This window comes from Salmo salar, chromosome ssa04 (genome assembly GCF_905237065.1).
Source record: "Salmo salar chromosome ssa04, Ssal_v3.1, whole genome shotgun sequence".
NCBI lineage: Eukaryota > Metazoa > Chordata > Actinopteri > Salmoniformes > Salmonidae > Salmo > Salmo salar.
The window spans coordinates 49971851-49996366 of record NC_059445.1 but is presented as its reverse complement, the minus strand read 5'-3'; the positions used below and the strand labels follow the sequence as shown (position 1 = coordinate 49996366).

Below are 24516 nucleotides of genomic sequence, written 5' to 3'. Positions count from 1 at the left end.
AGATGGAACCTCAATCTCATGCCATGGTGCTTATATATAAAAGTGTTTAAAGATGCAATATGCAGAAATTTCTCCACCGTTTCCTGATTGCTAAAATTCTAATAGTTTGCCTAATTTCAGTTTATGTGACAAAACAAGCAAGTATAATGTAGAGAATCATTGTACCATCTAAACCGCTGTGAAATATATTTTCAATAATCACAAATATTATATTTTTATCATTTTGAAGCTGATGTACAAAAGATGCAAAAACTAAACTTAAGAATAGGAACAGATCTATGAGCTAAGATGGCGCCGACAGAGGGACCTCACCTTGAGCTCCAATAAAACATTGCAGGTTTCTATTTTTTCTAGTGTTTTTTCTAGTGTTTTTCTCTCATTTTCTTAATCAGTTTGTTTCCTGCATTACTACACACACCCGGGTAGAACCTTTGGAATACAGAGTACCTTTGGGTACTCACCGTCCACCCGACCTCCCCGAATTCCCTGAGACAGCAGAACAATGGGCTAGCTTCTTCGACGAGGAGCCAAGCTGCTTAGGAGTCCTACCGGAGAGTAGGAAGCGAAGATGCAGATGGAGAAGCAGATGTGGCGGGATCTTAGTAAGATTAAGATGCCGGATGACCCGTCCTCCACTACCGAGTATACTACTCGCCAATGTTCAATCATTAATCAACAAACTTGAGGAACTCAGAGCGAGGATCTCCTTCCAGAGGGACATTAGATCCTGCAACATACTCTGTTCTTCTGAGACTTGGCATTCCTCCGACATCCAGATGGATTTTATACAACCAGTGGGTTAGGAAGTGGGCTCTCTCTGGCAAGAGCAAGGGTGGGGGGCTTTACTTCATGACCCTACTTCAATACATGGTGTGACAGGGGAAACATACAGTAACTTGTGAGTTTCTGCTCTGCCGACTTGGAATACTTGGTCATAAAATGTTGTCCTTTTTACCTTCTGAGAGAGTTCACCGGGATTATCGCCATGACTGTGTACATCCCGCCCCAAACCGACACCACAAAGGCTCTCAAAGATCTTCATTGGACCCTGAACAAACTGGAGACTGCATTCCCGGAAGCAGCATTCGTTGTTGCGGGGGACTTCAACATACGTAATTTGAGAACTGTGCTCCAAAAATATTGCCAACACATCGAAATTATATTCTTGACCACTGCTACATGCCTTTTTGACACAGGTATAAGGCCCTCTCCCGTCCTCCTTTCAGAAAATCCGACCATGACTCCATCTTGCTTCTCCCTGCCTACAAACAAAGACTCAAGTGGGAAGTTCTGGTGATCAGGGCTATACAGTATTGGTCCGACCAATCAGAATTCATGCTCTAAGACTGTTTTGATCACATGGACTGGAATATGTTGCCTCTAGAGAAAATGTCAATGAATACGTCGACTCAGTCACCGGATTCATAAAAAAATGGATTAACGGTGAATTAACCGTGGATTAATAATAGCCTTGTAGGAAACTGAAAGAGAGTGACAGGGCAAGGAGACCGAGGATAATAGTAACCTCCACAGGATCAGTGTCCACTCCGCGGGACGGTTGAGCTAACGTAGGCTAATGTTATTAGCATGAGGTTGTAAGTAACAAGAACATTTCCCAGGACATAGACATATCTGATATGGGCAGAAAGCTTAAATTCTTGTTAATCTAACTGCACTGTCCAATTTACAGTAGCTATTACAGTGAAATAATACCATGCTATTGTTTGAGGAGAGTGCACAGTTATGAACTTGAAAATGTATTAATAAACCAATTAGGCACATTTGGGCATTTGGTCAAAATCTTGAACAGAAATACAATGGTTCATTGAATCAGTCTAAAACTTTGCACGTACACTGCTGCCATCTAGTGGCCAAAATCGAGATTGCACCGAACCTGGAATAGTACATTATGGCCTTTCTGTTGCATTTCAAAGATGATTTAAAAAAACGTTTTTTCTTTGTATTATCTTTTAGCAGATCTAATGTGTTATATTTTTTTTCTACATTAATTTCACATGTCCACAAACTTCAAAGTGTTTCCTTTCATATGGTATCAAGAATATGCATATCCTTGCTTAAGGTCTTGCGCTACAGGCAGTTTGGGTATGTCATTTTAGGCAAACATTGAAAAAAAGGGCCCCATCCTTAATTAAACAGTACAAATATGACTACACAGATCCATCAAGATGGAAAAACATAAGTACAGAGACAAAGTGGAGGAGCAATTCAGCGGGTAGGACACAAGGCGAATGTGGCAGGGGCTCCTAACGATTATGGATTACAAAAAGAAGCAACAGCATGTGCAGACCAGCTGGCTGTTGTGATCTCTGACATTTTCAATCTCTCCCTAGCTCAGGCATCTATACACACCTGCTTCAAGATGTCCACTATCATCCCCGTGCCCAAGAAAAGGAAAGTAACTGAACTGAATGACTACTGACCAGTAGCACTCACTTACGTCATCATGAAGTGCTTCGAGAGGCTAATCAAAGGCCATATCACCTCCTCCCCCCCGACCATCTCCAATTTGTCTACCGCCCTGAGAGATCCACAAACTACGCAATCGCCATTGCAATGCACACTGACCTTACCCACCTGGACAAAAGGAATGCATATGTGAGGATGCTGTTCATCGACTACAGCTCAGACTTCAATACCATAGTGCACTATAAGCTCGATACTAAGCTCACAGCCCTGACATGTTTGGTGAGTATGCAGGCCATGGGAAAACTGGGATGTTTTCAGCTTCCAGGAATTGTGTACAGATCCTTGTGGCATGGGGCCGTGCATTATCATGCTGAAACATGAGGTGATGGCGGCAGATGAATGACACAACAATGGGCCTCAGGATCTCGACACGGTATCTCTGTTAATTCAAATTGCCATCGATAAAATGCAGTTGTGTTCGTAGCTTATGCCTGGCCACACCATAACCTCACTGCCACCATGGGGCACTCTGTTCACAACCTTGACATCAGCAAACCGCTCGCACACACAACGCCATACAGGCGGTCTGCCGTTTGCTCGGTACAGTTGAAACTGGGATTAATCCATGAAGAGCACACTTCTCCAGCTTGCCAGTGACCATCGAAGGTGAGCATTTGCCTACTGAAGTCGGTTACAACGCCGAACTGCAGTCAGGGCAAAAACCTGGTGAGGATGATGAGCATGCAGATGAGCTTCCTTGAGACGGTTTCTGACAGTTTGTGCAGAAATTCTTCGGTTATGTAAACCCACAGTTTCATCACTTGTTGGCGTGGCATGTCTCAGACGATCCTGCAGGTGATGAAGCCGGATGTCAAAGGTCCTGGGCTGGCGTGGTTACACGTGGTCAGCGGTTGTGAGGCCAGTTGGACGTGCTGCCAAATTCTCTAAAACAATGTTGGAGGCGACTTATGGTAGAGAAGTTAACATTAAATGATCTGGCAACAGGTCTGGTGGACATTCCTGCAGTCAGCATGCCAATTGCACGCTCCTTCAAAATTTGAGACATCTGTGGCATTGTGTTATGTGGCAAAACTACACATTTTGGAGTGTCCTTTTATTGTCCCCAGCACAGTGCCATAGGTGCACCTGTGTAATGTTTAATTAGCTTATTGATATGCCACACCTGTCAGGTGGATGGATTATCTTGACAAAGGATAAGTGCTCACTAACAGGGATGTAAACACATTTTAGGAGTAATACGCTTTTTGTGCGTATGGAACATTTCTGGGATCTTTTATTTCAGCTCATGAAACATGGGACCAACACTTTACTTATTGCGTTTATATTTTTGTCCAGTATTAAAGAGAGAAATTTGTTCAACTCTCCATATAATTCTCCAATGAAACAAATGCAAACAGATGCAGGCCTATGACTACTGGGACAGCCTACAGTTCCATTGAACTTCTTTAACATCATTGCACGATCCTGGAGCTGTCCTTTCAGCACCACGAAGGGCGCAGATCTCATCAAGATCTGTTGCCTATGTCTAATAGTCATACTGATCACATATTATGATGATTATTACAAATAGATTATCACTTCTCACAATGGTGCTTGTCTACACCTAATTTCTAATGAGATTTTAGGATGGTTAGCTGAAGCTAAAAAGTCGCTTATTTTTTTCTCATATGCCAAAACTCAACGGAACGTACCAATAGGCAGGATATATTTTCTAGTAAGGTATCTTTACTTTTACTCAAGCATGACAATTGAGTGCCTTTTCCACCACTGACGAAACGAACATACCAGACTAATTGGAGTGTCAACGGATTTACATTTATTATGTTAGTCCAGGTTGGTGGGGCTGTTTTGAAAACCCCGTGGAGAGTCTGCACTTTCTCTTCAAATGTTAACAATTTGATGATTCATTTGATCATTTCATGTGAGGCCTTAAGATGTGTCACTGGTGTTCATGGGTTGGAACCCAAGTTATTTTCCAATCATTTCGTTGTGAAAATATATATTTTTTTATTCAGTTCCACTGTTTTGACCAGCAAAATAAAGTTCTGAACCGATTTGAACCCCAAAGAAGTAACGGTTTATATCGTTGCTAAATCTTCCTTTTCAAATCTCTGAAATCAATTTTAAAAAATGACATTGAGCTCAACATTAAATTACTTCACCAATCAGTTCAGATAGAGCAGCTTGCTATGAAGCAGGCAAGCTATTAACATGAATTAGACAGACGAGTGTAGGGTGCGAGATGCAAGTGACATTTTGCGGGTTGGGAGAGACAGAGAGAGGGTAGAGGAGGCTTGGCTTGAAGCGTTGGGCATCTTGTTGTTATGACATGCATTATCTAAATTAGGCTCACAGAATTATACCTACAGAAGAGCGGCTTCTATGAAAAAACGTTGAATGTCTTTGAACTTCCTAGAGTTAGCTTAATGTTGGACCAGCTAGCTAACAAGCATGTGTGTGCAGAGCAGCACCAGAAATGAAATAAAAACACGTCTTACCTTTTTGTAGTTAATAAATCCAATGTGAAACGTGATAACTATAGTTTCCTTAACTTGAAAAGGTTAATCAATTTTTCTCTAAAAAAATCTCTCTCCCTAATTTCAGAATCATACTACTAAACCAGTGGTTCCCAACCAGGGGTACTAGGTACTTGAGAAGACTCATGAGACTATAGGCTTACTGGTTAAATGCACATTAGGGGGTACTTCAGGGGTACTCCAGGCAGAGCAAAATTCCGTTGGTGGTACAGTAAACGAAAAAGGCTGGGAACCACTGTACTAGATTATGCTTCGGAGGGGCAGGTTGCCTACACACGCACTGGCAAAGATTTTCAGCAGGCAAGCATTTATTTATTCATTTTTTATTTAATGTAGTAAAAATATCCAAATACATTAAGCTGTAATATATGTTGATTTATAATGTTAAGGGGTTTTAACTAAAAAAATAAGTTCAATCATTTTAAAAAGTTGGCTGGTCAAAAAGCCACCATTTTTGAAGAAGACCCAGGCCTAGTCTCATCATAAACCTATTTTCAATGGTCCCATAATTATAAATCCACAAACAATTTGGCTCTACAGGAACTACAAATCACCCATCCATAGACTAGGTGTACATTTTATTTGAATGTGAAAGTGAATGCAACATTTTTGATAAGCTTAAAGTATCAAGTTTATTATAAATTGACTGTTAATTCTATGGGCTGCAGCTCTTGAATCCTTGGTCTCTCTGTGTTGTTAATAACTCTCCTCTGCCTCCCACAATTTTTCGTGCAGAAATCTCTGAAGTTTTCTCCCACAAAGAAGAAAAGGAACGGGTCCAGGCAGCTGTTACCCGCTGCAAGACAGAGCGTTACCACGGCAGCCTTCCGAATACCCTGGAGGTAGCGGCAAGAATCCTCACAGCCATTTAGTTGAGCATTCCGCTCTGCTGCCAGGAAGAGGGTTCGCACCACATGATAAGGCAGGAAGCAGATCAGGAAGATGCAGAGACCGAGGATGACAAGGGCACAAGACTTTCTTGTAGAGGGCTTCCTCATCCCCTCCACCCCAGCCCTACACTGCCTCAGGCTGAGCAGCACACACATGTAGCAAACAGAGATGATAGTGAAGGGCAGGGCGAAGCCCACCACCAGGGCAGCACGGTTCAGAAGGATGATGGTGCCCAAGCTGCTGCCCAGCTCCAGACAGCGGGTCTGCTCTTCCCCCTCCTGGCTAGTCCCAATACTCAGTAGGGGTGTAGAGGCCAGGGACACAAAGATCCAGATGAGTAGACACCCTCCCCAACCACAGGATCCACCCTCCAGACTCATGAAGGTGTAGGGGTGTGATACGGCCAGGTAACGGAGGACACTCAGGGCCAGCAGGAAGTAGACAGAGCCATACATGTTGATATAGAATACGTAGGAGACCAGGCGGCAGGTGAGGTCCCCAAACGGCCAATGGGAGTCCAGCAGGTAGTATGCTGATCTGAGGGGCAGAGAGCACACCAGCATGAGGTCAGACATCAGCAGGTTCACCATGTACAGGTTGACCATGGTGATGCTCCTCCTCCTCCTGTACATGCTCAGAAAGACCCAGAGGGAGGCACTGTTGGCTATTAGGCCCAGGAAGAAGATGATCAGGTATGCAGCAGGAAACACACTGCGCTTGAAGCTGTCGATGGGACAATCACATGCCAGATTACTCATCCCTGACTCCAGACTCATATTGTCTGTGCCTCCAGTTAGACCTTTGAATAAAGGGAGGGAGACAAAGATATGGAAAATGTACTGCATGTGCTGGAAGGTAAAAAGACAGCATAGAGAGACTGAAAAGGGAAAACTAACACTACATTATGTTAAGGCATTTCATTAATTGGTCATTTTCAATCCATGTAAAAATCTAACAAAAATAGCCAGAGTCACTTTACAGGAAGGATTTTTCACATTTTATTACAGGTAGACTCATCGATATAATGTAGATGCAGAAAGTAAACAGCATAGTAGGTCAATTTCCACAACAACTAAGTGTGAGGCTCAACTTCTCCGCTGTGTTGGTCCCGTGGCTACCATGTTCAATTTATAGTAGAACAAAAATAAACATGAGAAAGTTGACAGTACCTCTCTCTGTGGTCCAATACTGTTGCATACTTGTCATCAGTCCAGTGAACCCTGTTGAATCAGTTTTCTGATGGCCGTGTCCACTGAGAGATGTGTGTTTGAGCTATGTTTAGAGGAAGCCAAAGAAAAATGAGTGCAATTTACCTCTACAATGCCTTCAGTGTTCACTCAGGGCGTGACTTCCTCTGCTGGTTCACAATTCTACCACTGCTGCTCTCCAAGTCCAAATGTACCTAATTTCCTATTTTAAACAGTTCACTGAGGCTATTCAACTGCTATGCAACTTTTTGTTCAATTATGTTTTTATGACAAGGCTGTGTGGCTTTGGAGAAGTTAAGATAACATCTGATACATGGTTGAGACAGTTTATAAATGGAATGACTATACAGTTGTCATTGTGTGGGGAAGACATGCTTGAGTAAGGTCTCTCTCCACTACGCACCGACTCCCGCCAATTCGTGCACATTTATTGTTTACACTTTTTCTCACTTCCCTTTAAATACAGTGGGGTCCGGATTTATTGGACCCCTTGATAAAACTGACCAAAAAAAGACTGTATAAAATACATTATACAAATACTGACCTGCAGTGAGGTGCACAATTAATGGATCCCTTGATAAAGATGAGAAAAAAAGACTGTATGAAGCAGTGGTGGAAAAATTACCCAATAGTCAATCAGTACATAAACTAGAGATACCTTAATAGAAAAGGACTCGAGTAAAAGTGAAAGTCACTCAGTAAAATGCTACTTGAGTAAAAGTCAAAAAATATTTGGTTTTAAATATACTTAAGTATCAAAAGTAAATGTAAATGCTAAAATATACTTAAGTATCAAAAGTAAGAGTATAAATAATAAAAAATTCCTTATATTAAGCAAAGCAGACAGCCACATTTTCTATTTTTTTTTATTTACAGATAGTCAGGAGCACGCTCCAACACTCAGACTTCATTTACAAACCAAGCATGTGTTTAGTGAGTCCACCATATCAGAGGCAGTAGGGATGACCAGGGATGCTCTCTTGATAAATTAGACAATTTTCCTGTCCTGCTAAGCATTCAAAATGTAACGAATACTTTTGGGTGTCAGGGAAAATGTAGGAGTAAAAAGTACATAATGTTCTTTGAGAATGTAGTGAAGTAAAAGTAAAAGTTGCCAAAAATATAAATAGTAAAGTAGAGTACAGATACTGTACCCTAAAAACTACTTAAGTAGTACTAGATTTTTTACTTAAGTACTTTACACCACTGGTAGAAAGCCAGTATGATGGTTTGCGCTCAGGCTAAAAAGAAAAGGTGGGCGGTGCGTAGGAGAAAAATACAGTTCAAAAGGTACTTGCACAAACCACGAAAAGGAATAATAAAACGGAATAATGAAAAGGAATAGCCCAAAGAGGCCGAGATGCAAAAATAATATACTTAATTTAATCCATGTAAGGTGCTAAAAATAAAACAAAATAGACTGTATAAAATAAATAATACAAATACTGAAATATATTGTTTGTAACAACAAATAAAAATACTTATACAATTGCTCAGAGAATGAGATTTAGTTTAACAAGTAATAAAAATAAAAATATTTAAAAAAAAGTTGTTCTAAATTATTGGATCCCCTACTCCAGCACCCTCCCCTTGCGAGGATAACGACACAGAGCCTTTTTCTAAAATGTTTTATGAGATTGAAGAACACATTGGGAGGGATCTTGAATTTCCTCCATACAGAATCTTTCCAGATCCTTGATATCCTTCATCTGCGGTTAAGGACATGAACTGCCCTCTTCAATACAAACTACAGCTTTACAATGGGGTTCATGTCCGGAAACTGAGATGGCCATTGCAAAATGTTGATTTTGTGGTCAATTCACCATTTCTTTGTGGATTTTGATGTGTGCTTGGGGTTATTGTCTTGCTGGAAGATCTATTTTCAGCCAAGTTTCATCCTCCTGGCAGAGGCAACCAGGTTTTTGGCTAAAATGTCCTGGGGCCTCATTTATCCAAAATACTCTTAAACTTGCGTGCGCCAGTTATCTGACATGACTGATTTATTCCTGCTACACAGCAAATATTAGGCTACCATTTATCCATCGCTCATTCAATAGCCAACCAGTGGTAGGGTAACAACAAACATGAATTCAACAACAACAAAATCACCAGGTCATTTAAGTTGATGACTTTTTGCAAATCCAATTAGTTTCCCAGGTTGATTTTACATCATCTCATTTATTTTTGGGGTTCAAATGAGGTTCCTACTCGGCGCATACGTCAGTTCCATGTTTATTCCACGTTGCTTCAACGTCATTTTGTTGAAAGGATGTGGAAACATTGATTTAACCAGTGTGTGCACAGTGGGTTGATTCAACCAGTTTTTACCCAGTGACTTGATTTATTAGGATCCCCATTAGACGACGCCAATGGCAACAGCTAGTCTGACTGGGGTCCGACATATAATGAAAAATACATTACAGACAAAATACTTTACATACATTTAAAAACATGTAGTGTGCGTGTATCTATCAGTTACACAAACATGTCAGTACATACACACAACAAGTAGGTCCCATGGGGGAGAGGCGTGCTGCGAGGTGTTGCTTTATTTGTTTTTGAAACCAGGTTTGCTGTTCACGTGCGCTGTATGAGATGGAAGGGTGTTCCATGCACTCATGGCTCTGTAAAATACTGTACGTTTCTTTGAATTTGATCTGGACCTGGGGTCTCTGAAAAGACCCCTGGTGGCATGTCTGGTGGGGTAAGTGTGTGTGTCAGTGCTGTGTGTAAGTTGACTATGCAAACAATTTGGAATTTCCAGAGTCGATGCCCCCCCCCGTAAAAATAGAATTTGCATAATAATAAAATAGCCCCATAAAAATCTGTCAGTTTAATGTTTTTTTTTTGTTGCATTGGATGCATCTCAAACCACCACATCCGCCGATGTCGCCCTTCTGCATCTGCGGTGAAAGGTGACAGAGCTAGAGTGTTGTTTATCATACCATAAGACATCCTGTCTGCATCGTCTAAGCGGTTTGGCCTACAAAACTATTATGACCTCTCTATTGAAAGATGAGACGCTCATGAACACAATGGTGTTCTCCGTTTTTGCAACGACCCCCACAAGGGTCTTGGGACTCGTCTGACTGGTCTATAGTACCAGTTAAAAGTTTGGACACACCTATTCATTCAAGGGCTTTTCTTTATTTATACTATTTTCTACATTGTCGAATAATAGTGAAGACATCAAAAACTATGAAATAACACATGGAATCATGTAGTAACCAAAAAAGTGTTAAATCAAAATATATGTTATATTTGAGATTCTTCAAAGTAGCCACCCTTTGCCTTGATGACAGCATTGCATGCTCTTGACATTCTCTCAACTAGCTTCACGAGGTAGTCACCTGGAATGGATTTCAATTAACGTGTGACTTGTTAGAAGTTAATTTGTGGAATTTCTTTCCTTCCTAATGCGTTTTAGCCAATCAGTTGTGTTGTGACAAGGTAGGGGTGGTATACAGAAGATATCCCTATTTGGTAAAAGACCAAGTCCATATTACGGCAAGAATAGCACAAATAAGCAAAGAGAAACGACAGCCCATTACTTTAAGACATGAAGGTCAGTCAAACCGGAATATGAAGTACTTTGAAAGTTTCTTCAAGTGCAGTCGCAAAAACCATCAAGCGCTATGATGCAACTGGCTCTCATGAAGACCGCCACAGGAACGGAAAATCCAGAGTTACCTCTGCCGCAGAGGATAAGTTCATTAGAGTTACTCGCCTCAAAAATTGCAGCCCAAATAAATGCTTCAGAGCTCAAGTAACAGACACATCAACTGTTCAGAGGAGACTGCATGAATCAGGCCTTCAAGGTCGCATTGCTGCAAAGAAACCACGACTAAAGGACACCAATAAGAAGAAGAGACTTGCTTGGGCCAAGAAATACATGCAATGCTCTCATGAGGACCGCCAAAGGAAAGAAAGACTCAGAGTACCTATACTGCAGAGGATAAGTTCATTAGAGGTAACTGCACTTCAGAAGCCCAAATAAATGCTTTGGAGTTTAAGTAACAGACATCTCAACATCAAATGTTCAAAGGAGACTGCGTGAATCAGGCCTTCCTGGTCGAAAATATGTTATATATCTTCGTATTGCTACTACTGTATCAAAGGAATTATATAAGCGAGTCTCAGAAATGGCTAATATATGAATGTAATCTGATGTTAGCAAGTTATTTATTTTATGAACCTTATTTCTAAGGCAACATATATTAAAATGGGCTATTTTTTGCCCTTTCCTGGGTAGCTTAGAGATAAACATATGGAAAAGAGCAAACAAAGCGAGAGGAAAAACGATTCAGCAGTCCATTAATAAGTTGGTGCGTGTAAGTGTGTGTGTGCTGCCAGACAGAGTCCAGAGAGCCCTCAAGTTCATCCTAGGTTCTGACTATTCAACATACTCGGTGGCCTGCCAAACCCTACAGATGAGCTTTGTCTGAAATTGTCCTCTCAAGCTGCAGGGTTCAAACAAATTCTCCAGCTGGCTGCCACCTACAAGGGATAAGCAACCAGGAGTAAGGAAAAGGCAGGACGAGCAACTACTGGAGATCAGACGTAACACTGAATGCTACAAAACAAAACCATCCTTATTTAGGCTTTTAAACACACTAGATGCGGTAGTTTTTTTATTGAGTTTCTCTTTTAATGTTCTTATGTAAGATGCACTGCAATTCAGTTTTAGTTATTGTAAACTGCCAAAGTGCTCCATTGTGGCACATGTATTTGTGTAAATAAACATATCCATCTATAGGCTCTAACCGGTTTTCGCCCATTTGATTAAACCTTTCTAGAGCATGAGTTTAGCCTCCGCTCTGCACTAAAGTAACAAAAACTGCTGAGCGCAAACACTTATTCTCATGAAAAATATCTCTCCAACTCTATAACCGAAACAATTTTTATAACCCAAATCTGTTACAAATTAAGTATTTTTTGAATTACTTAAATGTAGTACCAAAAACTACCAATCATTGTTACAATCTCATTTTAAAGTATATGCCTGGTAATTTCTGACTAACCATAAAATAAAGTGTAATAACCAATGCAAAAAATTCACCATAACAAAAACCACAACATTTTAGACAAAACGAATTAACAGATTTTTATTATAGCATCAGAGAAACAGACAATTATACCATTAATCACATAGGAAAACCTTTTCCAAGGCAGAATATTTATTTAAAGCCCCCATGCAGCCTTTAAATGGAATAAATCATCACTGTGTTTATCACGAAAATAACTCCAAAATATATTTTGTATAATTTATTTCCCTGAGCCTCATTTTGCCATTGAAATGCTCAGTCTGATCGTGTGGGTGTGTTGATACAAATATAAATATATTTACATACACAGCCCTTATTGACGGATAGGATCGTCTACACTCTGGAGCCTACCCCGCTTACCCTTTTAAAGTAGGAGGATACATATGCAAAGATGACTGGTCATTGGCAGAATAATCAGATCAGATTGTGATGTCACGACGTGGACCAAAAACTCAATCCCACCTGAACAGACTGAAATTCAACGTTTTCTTTTAAAAAGCTCTTAAACTACAGTATAAGGGCATTATCATAATTTTCACAATTTCAGAGTGTTTTTCCAACCTCAGTGTGGAAATACATAAAAACTTGAAAATCAAATTTCACTGCACTGCCCCTTTAACATAATATCTTTGCTATAGAACCCTCAAACTCAACTCTGGACCTCAAAGCCAGTTCCACTGCTTGTTTTTATTGTTTCCTCTAATCAGGGACTGATTTAGAACCTGGCGCACCAGGTGCGTGCAATTAATTATCAGGTAGAACAGAAAACCAGCAGGCTCTGGACCTCGTAGGGTAAGGGTTTAACACCCCTGCTATAGAACATAATAATAATAGGGTGGGTGCTTACATTTGTCCTATTTCACACATGTACATAGTAATTGTTTTGCATATCCCACTCCCCATAAGACACCCTCGGAGAGTGGGTTCAAAGCTAGGGATCAGCCATTGATGACGGGGATTCGAACCAGCAACCTTTCGGTTATTGGCCCAACGCTCTAACCACTAGGTTACCTGCCGCCACATACATTCATTTTCAATGTAAAATAAAGGAAATCCTTAACGGAAATGTTACATCTATCACCCCTTAGGGGGGATCAAGTACCCTCTATAGTTACTGCGGTTAGACTAGTGTGTCCTCTAGTGGAACGGGACTGAGGCTAGAGACGTCTCTGCTGCCTCACTGCATGGGTTTCTTAACGGAGTCTGTCAAGGCTGGTGACTGATTGGTGACCGTGGCAGTCTGTGTCACTTCAGTTATTCTACTGGTCAAAATGGTCTGGATGCACATTGTAAGCTGTCAAGGGGAGTAAGGGAAAGATGCAGGGTTAAGTAGTTAAAAAGGAATATCAAAAGCAGAAAGAAAATTAGAACAATGTTGTTGTTGACAATTGAAACTTACTGATTGTTGTTTTGAGAGAAGGTCATGATATAAGGCCCGTCTTCGCTCCCGCTCCTTGTCATTGCTGGTTTTCCAGGTCTGGGCCAGGACTTTCACCTGCTTCTCATCTAGACTTGGGTTATCGTGCCACTGTAAAAACAAGTCATGTCATCGTAATGCACATTACATTTTTTTCCACACATCACTTCAGGGAGACATAAGTGTAATTTGAAAGATTACAATCATATTAATGTAATATAATACGAGGGACTAACCAAGCGCAACACATAGTCATCCACGGAGAGGTTCTTTAAGGAATGCAGGGACTTGATGGCCTCGCTGACCTCGTCACGGCTGGCATTAATCATGTTCTGTCATTCAGGAGAGACGCATTCACATGTTGATGTGAGAGGCATCTATCTATTGAGAGATAATCTCAAACAAACTTTAGAGAAAAGCAACTGATTTCCACACAGGTCTGGTGGGAGACATGGCTAATACCTTCAGCTGCTCATTAGTCTTCTTGTACAGGGATGACAGACTGTTGGCCATACGAGAGGTGGAGGAGATGGGAACGTTGGTGCTGGTGCTGTTGTGTGCTGCCTTATTCAAGAAGAATGCACCCTTTGTAGAGGAGAGATAAACATACACCTGTTTTTACACATCATGCATATATCATTACTACTTTACTTCTTGATAAACGAGAATTCAAGTAAGGATGTTGAATTGATTCAAAACCATACTTTCTCAGTGTTTATAGGCGAGAGCAGGATAGAGTGAGATTACTAGAGGCTGCTCACCACGGTCTATTAAAACATATTTAGCCGTTTTGTCAGAGAATGTGTGTAGTAGTTCCTCTTTACCTCTGCCTCGTACTCAGCCCAGGCAGCTTTGCGGTCAGCCTCACTGAGCTCCTCCTCCTCTTTGTGGTCCAGCAGGGACTCGTGTTCATGGTAGCGGACAATCTGCTCCTTACAGATCTGCAGCAGCTCTGCCAGCACCATGTCCTGGGAAACAGGCACACAATGTCAATCCCTACTCTACTGTTCAAGTAAAAATACTAATTCACCCTTCGCCAAGCCCTAGAATTTTGGTCAACCAATCACAGCGCGCCAATGGACAGAAACTGTCGTCGTGTCCAACACCTCAGACAAGCTCACGTTTAAATCGCATGAAAGCCAATGAGGGCTATGGCAAAAACAGTTTTTATAGATTTACTTTTTATGGCTAAATAATTGAACAATTTACCAGGAGTACTTCGTAAGGTGATTTCTGAAATGCAGAGCCTGTTGGAGTATTTTTCGAATCCGAAATTATACTTGTGTTATATTGTTTGATAGCTCAGCAGGTTAGCTAGCTCTCAGTCTCATTGACTACCAAACGTTTCAAACGCTAGCTAGCTAGCCACTTAATACACCTTGTTAGCAAGCTATGTTATGAGTGGTATTCATAACATTGCTATTGACATCAGGATACAATTTGAGAGCACTAGTTCGCTCCAAAAGTGTATATACAGTTGAAGTTGGAAGTTTACATACTTAGGTTGGAGTCAATAAAACGTGTTTTTCAACCACTCCACAGATTTCTTGTTAACAAACTATAATTCTGGCAAGTCGGTTAGGACATCTACTTTGCATGACAAGTAATTTTTCCAACAATTGTTTACAGACAGATTATTTCACTATCACAATTCCAGTGAGTCAGAAGTTACATACACTAAGTTGACTGTGCCTTTAAACAGCTTGGAAAATTCCAGAAAATTATGTCATGGCTTTAGAAACCTCCGATAGGCCAATTGATATAATTTGAGTCAATTGGAGGTGTACCTGTGGATGTATTTCAAGGCCTACCTTCAAACTCAGTGCCTCTTTGCTTGACATCATGGGAAAATCAAAAGAAATCAGCCAAGACCTCAGAAAAAAGATTGTAGACCTCCACAAGTCTGGTTCATCCTTGGGAGCAATTTCCAAATGCCTGAAGGTACCACGTTCATCTGTACAAACAATAGTACGCAAGTATAAACACCATTGGACCACGCAGCCGTCACACCGCTCATGAAGGAGACGCATTCTGTCTCCTAGAGATGAAGGTACTTTGGTGCGAAAAGTGCAAACCAATCCCAGAACAACAGCAAAGGACCTTGTGAAGATGCTGGAGGAAACAGGTACAAAAGTATCTATATCCACAGTAAAGTCCTATATCAACATAACCTGAAAGGCCGCTCAGCAAGGAAGAAGCCACTGCTCCAAAACCACCATAAAAAAGCCAGACTACGGTTTGCAACTGCACATGGGGACAAAGATTGTTCTTTTTGTAGAAATGTCCTCTGGTCTGATGAAACAAAAATAGAACTGTTTGACCATAATGACCATCGTTATGTTTGGAGGAAAAAGGGGGAGGCTTGCAACCCGAAGAACACCATCCCAACCATGAAGCACTGGGGTGGAAGCATCATGTTGTGGGGGTGCTTTGCTGCATGAGGGACTGGTGCACTTCACAAAATAGATGGCATCACGTGGGAGGAAAATTATGTGGATATATTGAAGCAACATCTCAAGACATCAGTCAGGAAGTTAAAGCTTGGTCACAAATGGGTCTTCCAAATGGACAATGACCCCAAGCATACTTACAAAGTTGTTGCAAAATGGCTTAAGGACAACAAAGTCAAGGTATTGGAGTGTCCATCACAAAGCCCTGACCTAAATCCAAAGCCCTAAAATAAATCACTCTACTATTATTCTGACATTTCACATTCTTAAAATAAAATGGTGATCCTAACTGACCTAAGACAGGGAATTTTTACTAGGATTAAATGTCAGGAATTGTGAAAAACCGAGTTTAAATGTATTTGGCTAAGGTGTATGTAAACTTCCGACTTCAACTGTAGCAGTATATGCTGATGGTGAATTCAGAGCTATTCAGTGGCTAGCTACACTACAAGCATAATTTCACCAGGTTCCCGTGAAGCAATTTCCATGACAGTTCACCACAACATACACAATGTCTCCTGATGAGCAAGGGGTAGTCTGTGTTAAATTTCATTGTGTTTTTGGAACACAGTTTGGGAATATTGTGAGGTGATTTCTTGAATGGGGAATTGAGCTTCCCGGGAAAATGTTGTCAGAGGTTGCGACATTAACCAAGGGAGGCGGGGCTTAGCAAAGGGTCAATTGAGAATGTAATGGTCTTGTGTGTTTAATTTGTAGCTTTGGTCACCTTGGGCAGCAGGGGTGTGATCCTCTTGCTCTTCTTCTCAGAGTTGGGGTCATCCAGCAGGTCTGGCTCAAACATGTAAAGCTCTGTCAGTTCAAACAGAGTGAAGTGTCTCTGTATCTGCTGCTGGTCCACCACCCGGAACGATAGAGATTGCTTGGCCACCTGCCGGTCGTAGATCTTCTCCTCCATGGTGCCCTGGAAAGAAACATCAATTTAATATCAGTGACTACAGAATTACAGTCACATCCAAAATTGTCACCCTTGATAAAGATGAACAAAAAAAATAGATATATAAATTATACAAATACTGAGTGATATTGTACTAATACAAAAAATATTTTCTTTAACAAGTAATAGAAAAAGAGTGTCAAAATTATTGCCACCCCTATTTTCAATACTTTGTTCACCCTCCCATTGTGAGGATAACAGCACTTAACCTTTTCTATAATGTTTTATGAGATTGAAGAACACATTGGGAGGGATCTTAGACCATTCCTCCATACAGAATCCTTCCAGATTATTGATAACCTTCGGTCTGCGCTTATGGGCTGCCCTCTTCAATTCAAACCACAGGTTTGAGATGGCCAATGCAAAATGTTGATTTTGTGGTCAATTAGCCATTACTTTGTGGATGTGTGTGTGCTTAGGGTCATCGTCTTGCTGGATGATCCACTTGCGGCCCAGTGTCAGCATCCTGGCAGAGGCAACCAGGTTTTTGGCTAAAATGTCCTGATACTTGGTAGAGTTCATGTCATGATGCCGTGGACCTTAAAGGCATCAGCATGCATCAATTCGGCTGGCGCCTAGCCGACCTCAGCTAGCCAAACCAAATGAGTGTGGTCACATATTCCCTTAAAAAAACCTTTGCATGAAAAACAAGAAAAAAGCAGCAGGCAATAGTACTATTTGTCCATCTTGAGATGCCGTAGCCAGTATACACAATTAATCAGAATTAATCTCTCAAGAAATCTGTCATTCATTTTGATGTTTAAGCAGAAGAGATCTTCTGCACAATCTTGCATCTGATTAGGATGTTTGGTGTAATATTTCTCAAGTGAAAAAATGACAAAAGGCACTTCATTAAAGAATACCTACTGTTGACCAATCGCCGACGAGGGGGCGTAGACTTCGGCTACCGACTTCAGCTTGCCTAGAGAAAAACAATGTGTGCTCGAACAGCCTAAAGAACACTTGCCGAAGTCCATAACGAACAAAAACATCACAAAATGTCGTCATAACATACGCACAAACTGTTCCGTCTGGGAAGCATGAGGGCGCCACAACAAGTGCCTCAGGACCAGTGGAAATAAAACAGCCCCATAAGATCAAATATACACCACCATATTTTACAATATGTATGAGCTCTAATATTGTCTCATCTGACCATAGCACCTGGTTCCAATAGAACAATGCCGTTCAGCTAACTGAGCGTTCACATTTGTTGGTTGCCCTCAATAAAGGGCTTTTTTATGACAACCCTTCCAAATTGCCTATTGACATGGAGGTGCCGTGTAACTGTAGATTTGGAGACATGGTGAGCCCAAGATGCAACCAAGTTCTCAGCTCTCCAACTGTGGCCCTTGGACTTTTCTGTGCCTCCGGAACCATCTTCCTCACTGTGCGTGGGGACAAGATACACTTGGGTCCTCTACCAGGAAAGTTTACCACTGTACCAGTGGTTTTAACCTTCAAAATGTTTTGCCCTAATAGTGAGTGATCTCTCCGCATCTCTGAATGTCCTTAGTGACCCAGCCAGAGCCGGGTCATGAACCTGATCGAAATTCTCTGTAGAGACCTGAAAATAACTTGTGCAGCGACACTCCCCATCTAACCTGACAGAGCTTGAGAGGATTGCAGTTGAGTGGGAGAAACTCCCCAAATACAGGTGTGCCAAGCTTGTAGCGTCATACCCAAGAAGACTCGAGGATGTAATCGCTGCCAAAGGTGCTTCAACAATGTACTGAGTAAAGGATCTGAATACTTATGTGAAATGTCATTAAAAAAAAAAATTACATTAGCAAAACAATTGAGACTAACGTAACAAAATTTGGAAAAAGTCAAGGGGTCTGAAATCTTTCCGAATGCACTGTACACGTCAACGCCCACAAAGGTTCTAGCATCAGGCAGGGCCATGACTACACCAGTGAGAGGAACCAATTAAGTTCCTGCCTAGCAACAGATATGTATTGGCTGTCTAGAGGTGTAGAAGTTGACCCCCGCCAAAGAGGAAGTTATAAATAAATGTGCTTGTGTAATCATGCTTCGTCTTTGCAGCTGCATGAACCAGTGGGTGAATAAACTTGGTTTGAGCTTTATCTAGTCGTCCGTTTTAGTTTTTACTCCGTTTGTTCAGAACCTAACAACATGCATGTTACCCCATTTTTAATCCCAGTGAAACAGGAAGCCATGAAAGGCCACAAAGTTCCTTGACGCAAGGCACCACAGACTGAAATGACATTTTTGCATCTACAGTACCTATCAATTTTTAGATTTGTTGGTATTTTGGCCCATAAATATTAGTATTTTCAAAAAGTGAACATAAAAATGTCAAAATCTTGATGAAAATGTATATTTTATTTTAGAGAATAGAGAATGTAACAAACTGGACTATATGTAGTAACTTACTTTGAAGAGATAGTGATTGGATCTAAATAGATGTTTGGTCGTCTAAATTCAGTGTACTTGTCTTTAACTGCCATTTACCGAAAGTCAGACTCTTCCCACATGCCAACTTATTTTCCTCAGTTTCAGAAGAATCTACATTCACCAGATTGTGTGGTTATCCTTGGATATATTCAAGACTTTCCCAGATGTTATTGTTGATATGTTGTCAATTTGTTATTCTAGGTAACATTTTGTTTAGAAAAATTTGCCAAAAATGCATTTTACGTACCGGAGTGTCTTAACAAAATGAAACTAAAATATTTACGCAGACTTAATCCAGTGTCCTGAAAAATGGATTTGCGGGATATGCAAATAGTCAATGTCGGATGCAAACCTCGTAACTCAAAAAGTGGTGATTTTCATTTTTTTTTATAACTTGAATCGATACTATTGGTTCCCCTTCACGTGTGTATGAAGGTTTCAGGACCAAGTAATTATTATAATACAAAAAACTTTGTTAAATAACATTAAAATGTGGCACTGAATTCATTGGTTGTATGGCGAATACAGCCATTAGCCATGACCATAGTAACTCTCCATCACATCGGTCCTCATGCTATTCATAATTCATTGCTTATTGCACACTATCCACCCATTTCCTGTTGACTTGTCATACATAACTGAGCATGTGCCAGAGCGCATTGTCAGTCCCACGATCTTTCTATCCAACTGTTCATTTTAAGTATTTACGCCGACTTAATCCAGTGAACCAAATTTTTTTGGGCGGGATATGCAAAATGTGCATATTTAATGAAATATCACCTCATTTGCATGTATATTTTTAAAGTATTATGCATATCTACATTCAACTGGTAAAAGTTGACTGTGATATGATTAAGGGGGGAAAAAAATCCCCTATTAGGGTCTGGTGCCTGGCCTTTAACTTTAAATAGTAGAATGTTAATGCAGATCACATTGTTTGATTATATTTATAAGAATCATTAGGGATGCCAATAATTGACCTTTTTTTATTAACAGAATCTCAGCTATTTTGTAAAATGTTTTGCATACAATATAGCTCGTATTTGTACTTATTTAATAGTATTTTTTGCTAATCTTATCAACAATTTTGGATGTGACTGTATATGTAAAAAACACAAAATGTGTCCCACAATCATATTACAGAAGATGGGGTGCATACGAGATGTCATTACCTGTGCCAAGAAGCGGTAGACAAACACTGCCTTCAGCTGGCCAAAACGGTACACCCTGAAGATGCTCTGGATGTCATAGGAGGGGTTCCACGAAGCGTCAAAAATTATGACCCTGTTAGCTGCTACCAGGTTGATCCCAAGGGACCCAGCTCTTGTCGAGATGAGAAATAGACGACCTCTGAAAGTAAATTGGTAAGAAATGAAATCAAAGGAGTGAGTGTGAGTAGAATCTTAAACAGACCATCTCAAGAAATCACACGGTCTACAATTACTGATGCTTTGTCATGAATAATAATACAATACTAAGTGTTATGCTACATACTGTGTTGAGGTTTGGCACAGTGAAATTTGAGATGTAGAATAGTACAGCAGTCAGAGACGTACCGCTCATTGGTGGCATCATTGAACTCTTCAGCCCATTTCTTCCTGGATGTGGCACTGGTGGACCCATCAATACGGTAATAGTCAATGTTTCTGATCCAGCTGCCATCACCTACAGTTTGGGAAAGGAAACAAATGACACAATTATAGACTCTCTGAAGAAAACAATTGTTTTGTAATACTATAACATATGTTTGAATATGTGAAAAGCCAATGGGAACGGTACCTTTGTATAGGGATGATTGTCCGTTGTCTTTGGCTTTGTTAGCGAGGTCCAAGAAATCTTCAATCATGTCTAATGAGATCAAGGATTGACTGAACACCAACCTGTGAATATACAAACAAAAATGGATGAAGAAAAGGTTAATTCAACAAATCTGCTCTATAAACCTCTGGCTAACTCGATCCTTTTTTGAAATACCCCCCGGTGCCTGAATGCATTTCTCAAGCACACTTACAGTTTGTCGTCCAGTTCCTCTGCCATTCGGAGAATCTCAAACAGCAGCACCATCTTCCCTGAGTGTCCCAGGATGGTGGCGTCAGAATCACTCAGCATATCCTTGTACCAGTCTGCAGCCGGACTGTCAGGCCTGAAACTGGTGGACGCTCTCACCGCTGAACACAGAGCATACAATATCACCATTGAGCTCACATTAATATGTTCACCTTATATTAATGACTTAATTGTAAATCATTTAAAATGTTCAATTGTAACACAAGACGCTAAAGTAAAATACATGGTAAAGTAATTTCCTTAATTTAAGAGAGACTACTACCATCTACCACTGGAACCAGTGGACCTGCTCGCTGGTCTCCTTCCACATTGACACCCTTTGATGAGCTGTTCCACACCATGATCACTTCCACATCATTGCTTTTTTCATCAGCATTACGCAATTTTCCCTTGTTCTCCTTCTCTTTACTGAGTGGGACAAAGGAAAGGATGAAAGGCAACAATCTATTATTTGCATGAGATTACCTTTTGATGGTGATAGATAACCCACTTCAAGCATCACACTGTCGTAGTAATTAAAGAGCTCGGCAGACGTTACGCAGTTAACGCAAACGCTAAGCAATGCTGTACGTGAATTCTGTTTTGTGTCACAAAATGAACAGCTCCTTGTAGTATGAAGTCCTGGCGCCTATGTTGCTAGATACACACATTTTTAAACGCAATGTATTATTCCTTACGTTGCGCTGGTGGCAGTGTTGTGTAGATGAGGCTGAACCAACTTGCTTAGTTCCTGAGCTGATCAATAGGCTATGCATCAAAAATAAATAAGCAGTCTGTTTTGCAACGATAACCAAATATAATCTCAGCGACAGTTCAAACGATGTAGCCTTATTAGAAACACCTGCAAAATGTATTTTGTTTAGAAGTAATACCTACGTGATTGTAGGCCATTTGGAAACAGTGAAAACAGTTGTAGCCATGTAATTTTTCCTCATGGAGTAAATAGGCACATTCTATGCTTATCTGATAAGGGAGCGAATACATTCAAGCAGCATATCAAACTGGTATAAATTATACTGGCAAGTATGTGCCAGGGCATATTATTTATAAATCAGATTATTTCACATGACATTGATGTGGGAAGCTAAAAGGCTAGCTTGCTTGCTGTTTTTAGCCAGATACGTGTGTGTGTGTGTGTGTGTGTGATATATATATACACCCCTTCAAATTAGTGGATTTGGCTATTTCAGCCACACTCGTTGATGACAGGTGTATAAAATTGAGCACACCGCCATGCAATCTCCATAGACAAACATAGGCAGTAGAATGGCCTTACTGAAGAGCTCAGGGACTTTCAACGTGGTACTGTCATAGGATGCCACCTTTCCAACAAGTCAGATCGTCAAATTTCTGCCCTGATACAGTTGACCGGGGCAGCTCTAAGTGCTGTTATTGTGAAGTGGAAACGTCTAGGAGCAACAACGGTTCACCGCGAGATGATAGGCCACACAAGCGCACAGAACGGGATCGCCGAGTGCTGAAGCGCATAGCGTATAAATCTGTCCTCGGTTGCAACACTCACTACCGAGTTCTAAACTGCCTCTAAAAGAACATCAGCACAAGAACTGTTCATTGGGAGCTTCATGAAATGAGTTTCCATGGGCGAGCAGCCACACACAAGCCTAAGATCACCATATGCAATGCCAAGTGTCAGCTGGAGTGGTGTAAAGGTCCCCGCCATTCGACTCTGGAGCAGTGAAAATGCATTCTCTGGAGTGAAGAATCACGCTTCACAATCTGGCAGTCCGACGGATGAATCTGGGTTTGACAGATGCCAGAAGAACGCTACCTGCCCCAATGCATAGTTCCAACTAACGTTTGGTGGAGGAATAATAGTCTGGGGCTGTTTTTCATGGTTCGGGCTAGGCCCCTTCGTTCCAGTGAAGGAAAATCTTAACGCTACAGCACACAATGACATTCTAGACAATTCTGTGCTTCCAACTTAATGGCAACAGTTTGGGGAAGGCCCTTTCCTGTTTCAGTATGACAACGCCCCCGTTTACAAAGCGAGGTCCATACCGAAATGGTTTGTCAAGATCGGTGTGGAAGAACTGGACTGGCATGCACAGAGCCCGGACCTCAACCCCATCGAACACCTTTGGGGTGAAATGGAACAGAGACTGCGAGCCAGGCCTAATGGCCAACATCAGTGCCCGACCTCACTAATGCTCTTGTGGCTGAATGGAAGCAAGTCCCCGCAGCAATGTTCCAACATCTAGTGGAAAGCCTTCCCAGAAGAGTGGAAGCTGTTATAGCAGCAAAGGGGGGACCAATGTCATATTAATGCCCATGATTTTGGAATGAGATTTGACGAGCAGATGTCCACATACTATTGGTCATGTAGTGTAGCTAGCAAGATGTCTACTGGAAGGCACAAAACTAAGTAAATGTAAAACAGCAGGTAGTGGTTAGAGCGTTGGGCCAGTAACCGAAAGGTTGCTAGATCGAATCCCTGAGCTGACAAGGTAAAAATCTGTCGTTCTACACAAACAAGGCAGTTAACCCACTATTCCTAGGCCGTCATTGTAAATAAGAATTTGTTCTTAACAGACTTGCCTAGTTAAATAAAAGGTTAAATAAAATAAATAAATAATATTTTAAAAAAAAACTTTCATTACATGTAGGTATTATTTACATATGTAGTTGGTTTTCATTCAAATTAGCTTGCGGTGATGTTTTCAATGTGATTCTTCTTTTCCTTCACCACAAAAAGAAAACCTCTGCTATCGCCTTCTTGTGAAATTTGCTTTTTGGGAGTCTAGAAACTAATTGACAGGCGAGGTATTATGTTACCAAAAGGTGTGCATTGCTAAAAAAAACTAAAAGTGAAATAAAAAAATTGGACTCCACCCAAGCGTACATAGACACGCATGAACTTTGAGGACCGCTTAAGAGTAGGCTTTAGCAGTATACCATATATACCGTATACTGGGCTATTTGGAAATAGCCACAGGATGGTTTTTCCAGTACCGTCGATACCATTGAAACGGTTTAAGTTTTACCTGCAGTCAACTTGCGCAATACATTAGGAGATAAAGAAACAGTGTTAATTTCACCTGTCACATAAATGTTTCATTATC

General features: G+C 40.9%; 2 protein-coding genes across 2 annotated transcripts in view; both read right to left on the bottom strand.

The window, feature by feature from the left end:
- Window positions 1–5301: 5301 nt before the first annotated feature.
- Window positions 5302–7352, bottom strand: LOC106603409 (cysteinyl leukotriene receptor 2-like). The gene is made up of 2 exons (XM_014197046.2): window positions 7046–7352; window positions 5302–6675 (listed from the first exon to the last, which is right to left on the bottom strand). The coding sequence occupies exons 1-2, from the start codon at window positions 7080–7082 to the stop codon at window positions 5621–5623; spliced, it is 1092 nt and encodes a 363-aa protein (XP_014052521.1). The 5' UTR covers window positions 7083–7352; the 3' UTR covers window positions 5302–5620.
- A 4822-nt stretch (window positions 7353–12174) lies between these two features.
- The window catches only part of LOC106603335 (transcriptional regulator ATRX), a 50332-nt gene continuing 37990 nt past the window's right edge, over window positions 12175–24516 (bottom strand). The window contains exons 25-35 of the mRNA XM_014196883.2: window positions 21699–21844; window positions 21381–21537; window positions 21149–21249; window positions 20926–21034; window positions 20542–20719; window positions 16724–16918; window positions 14371–14514; window positions 14009–14131; window positions 13783–13878; window positions 13529–13657; window positions 12175–13423 (exon numbers count right to left, since the gene is read on the bottom strand). Coding sequence (XP_014052358.2) covers window positions 13307–13423; window positions 13529–13657; window positions 13783–13878; window positions 14009–14131; window positions 14371–14514; window positions 16724–16918; window positions 20542–20719; window positions 20926–21034; window positions 21149–21249; window positions 21381–21537; window positions 21699–21844 — 1495 coding nt within the window. The 3' untranslated portion in view covers window positions 12175–13306. The remainder of the gene's footprint in view (window positions 13424–13528; window positions 13658–13782; window positions 13879–14008; window positions 14132–14370; window positions 14515–16723; window positions 16919–20541; window positions 20720–20925; window positions 21035–21148; window positions 21250–21380; window positions 21538–21698; window positions 21845–24516) is intronic.

Excerpts from the sequence above, each read along its gene's own strand:
- LOC106603409 (XM_014197046.2), bottom strand. The coding sequence starts at position 7,082 with ATGACAAGTATGCAACAGTATTGGACCACAGAGAGAG. Across the intron at positions 6,676-7,045 it reads GTATTGGACCACAGAGAGAG|GTCTAACTGGAGGCACAGAC; the intron begins GTACTGTCAACT and ends CTTTATTCAAAG.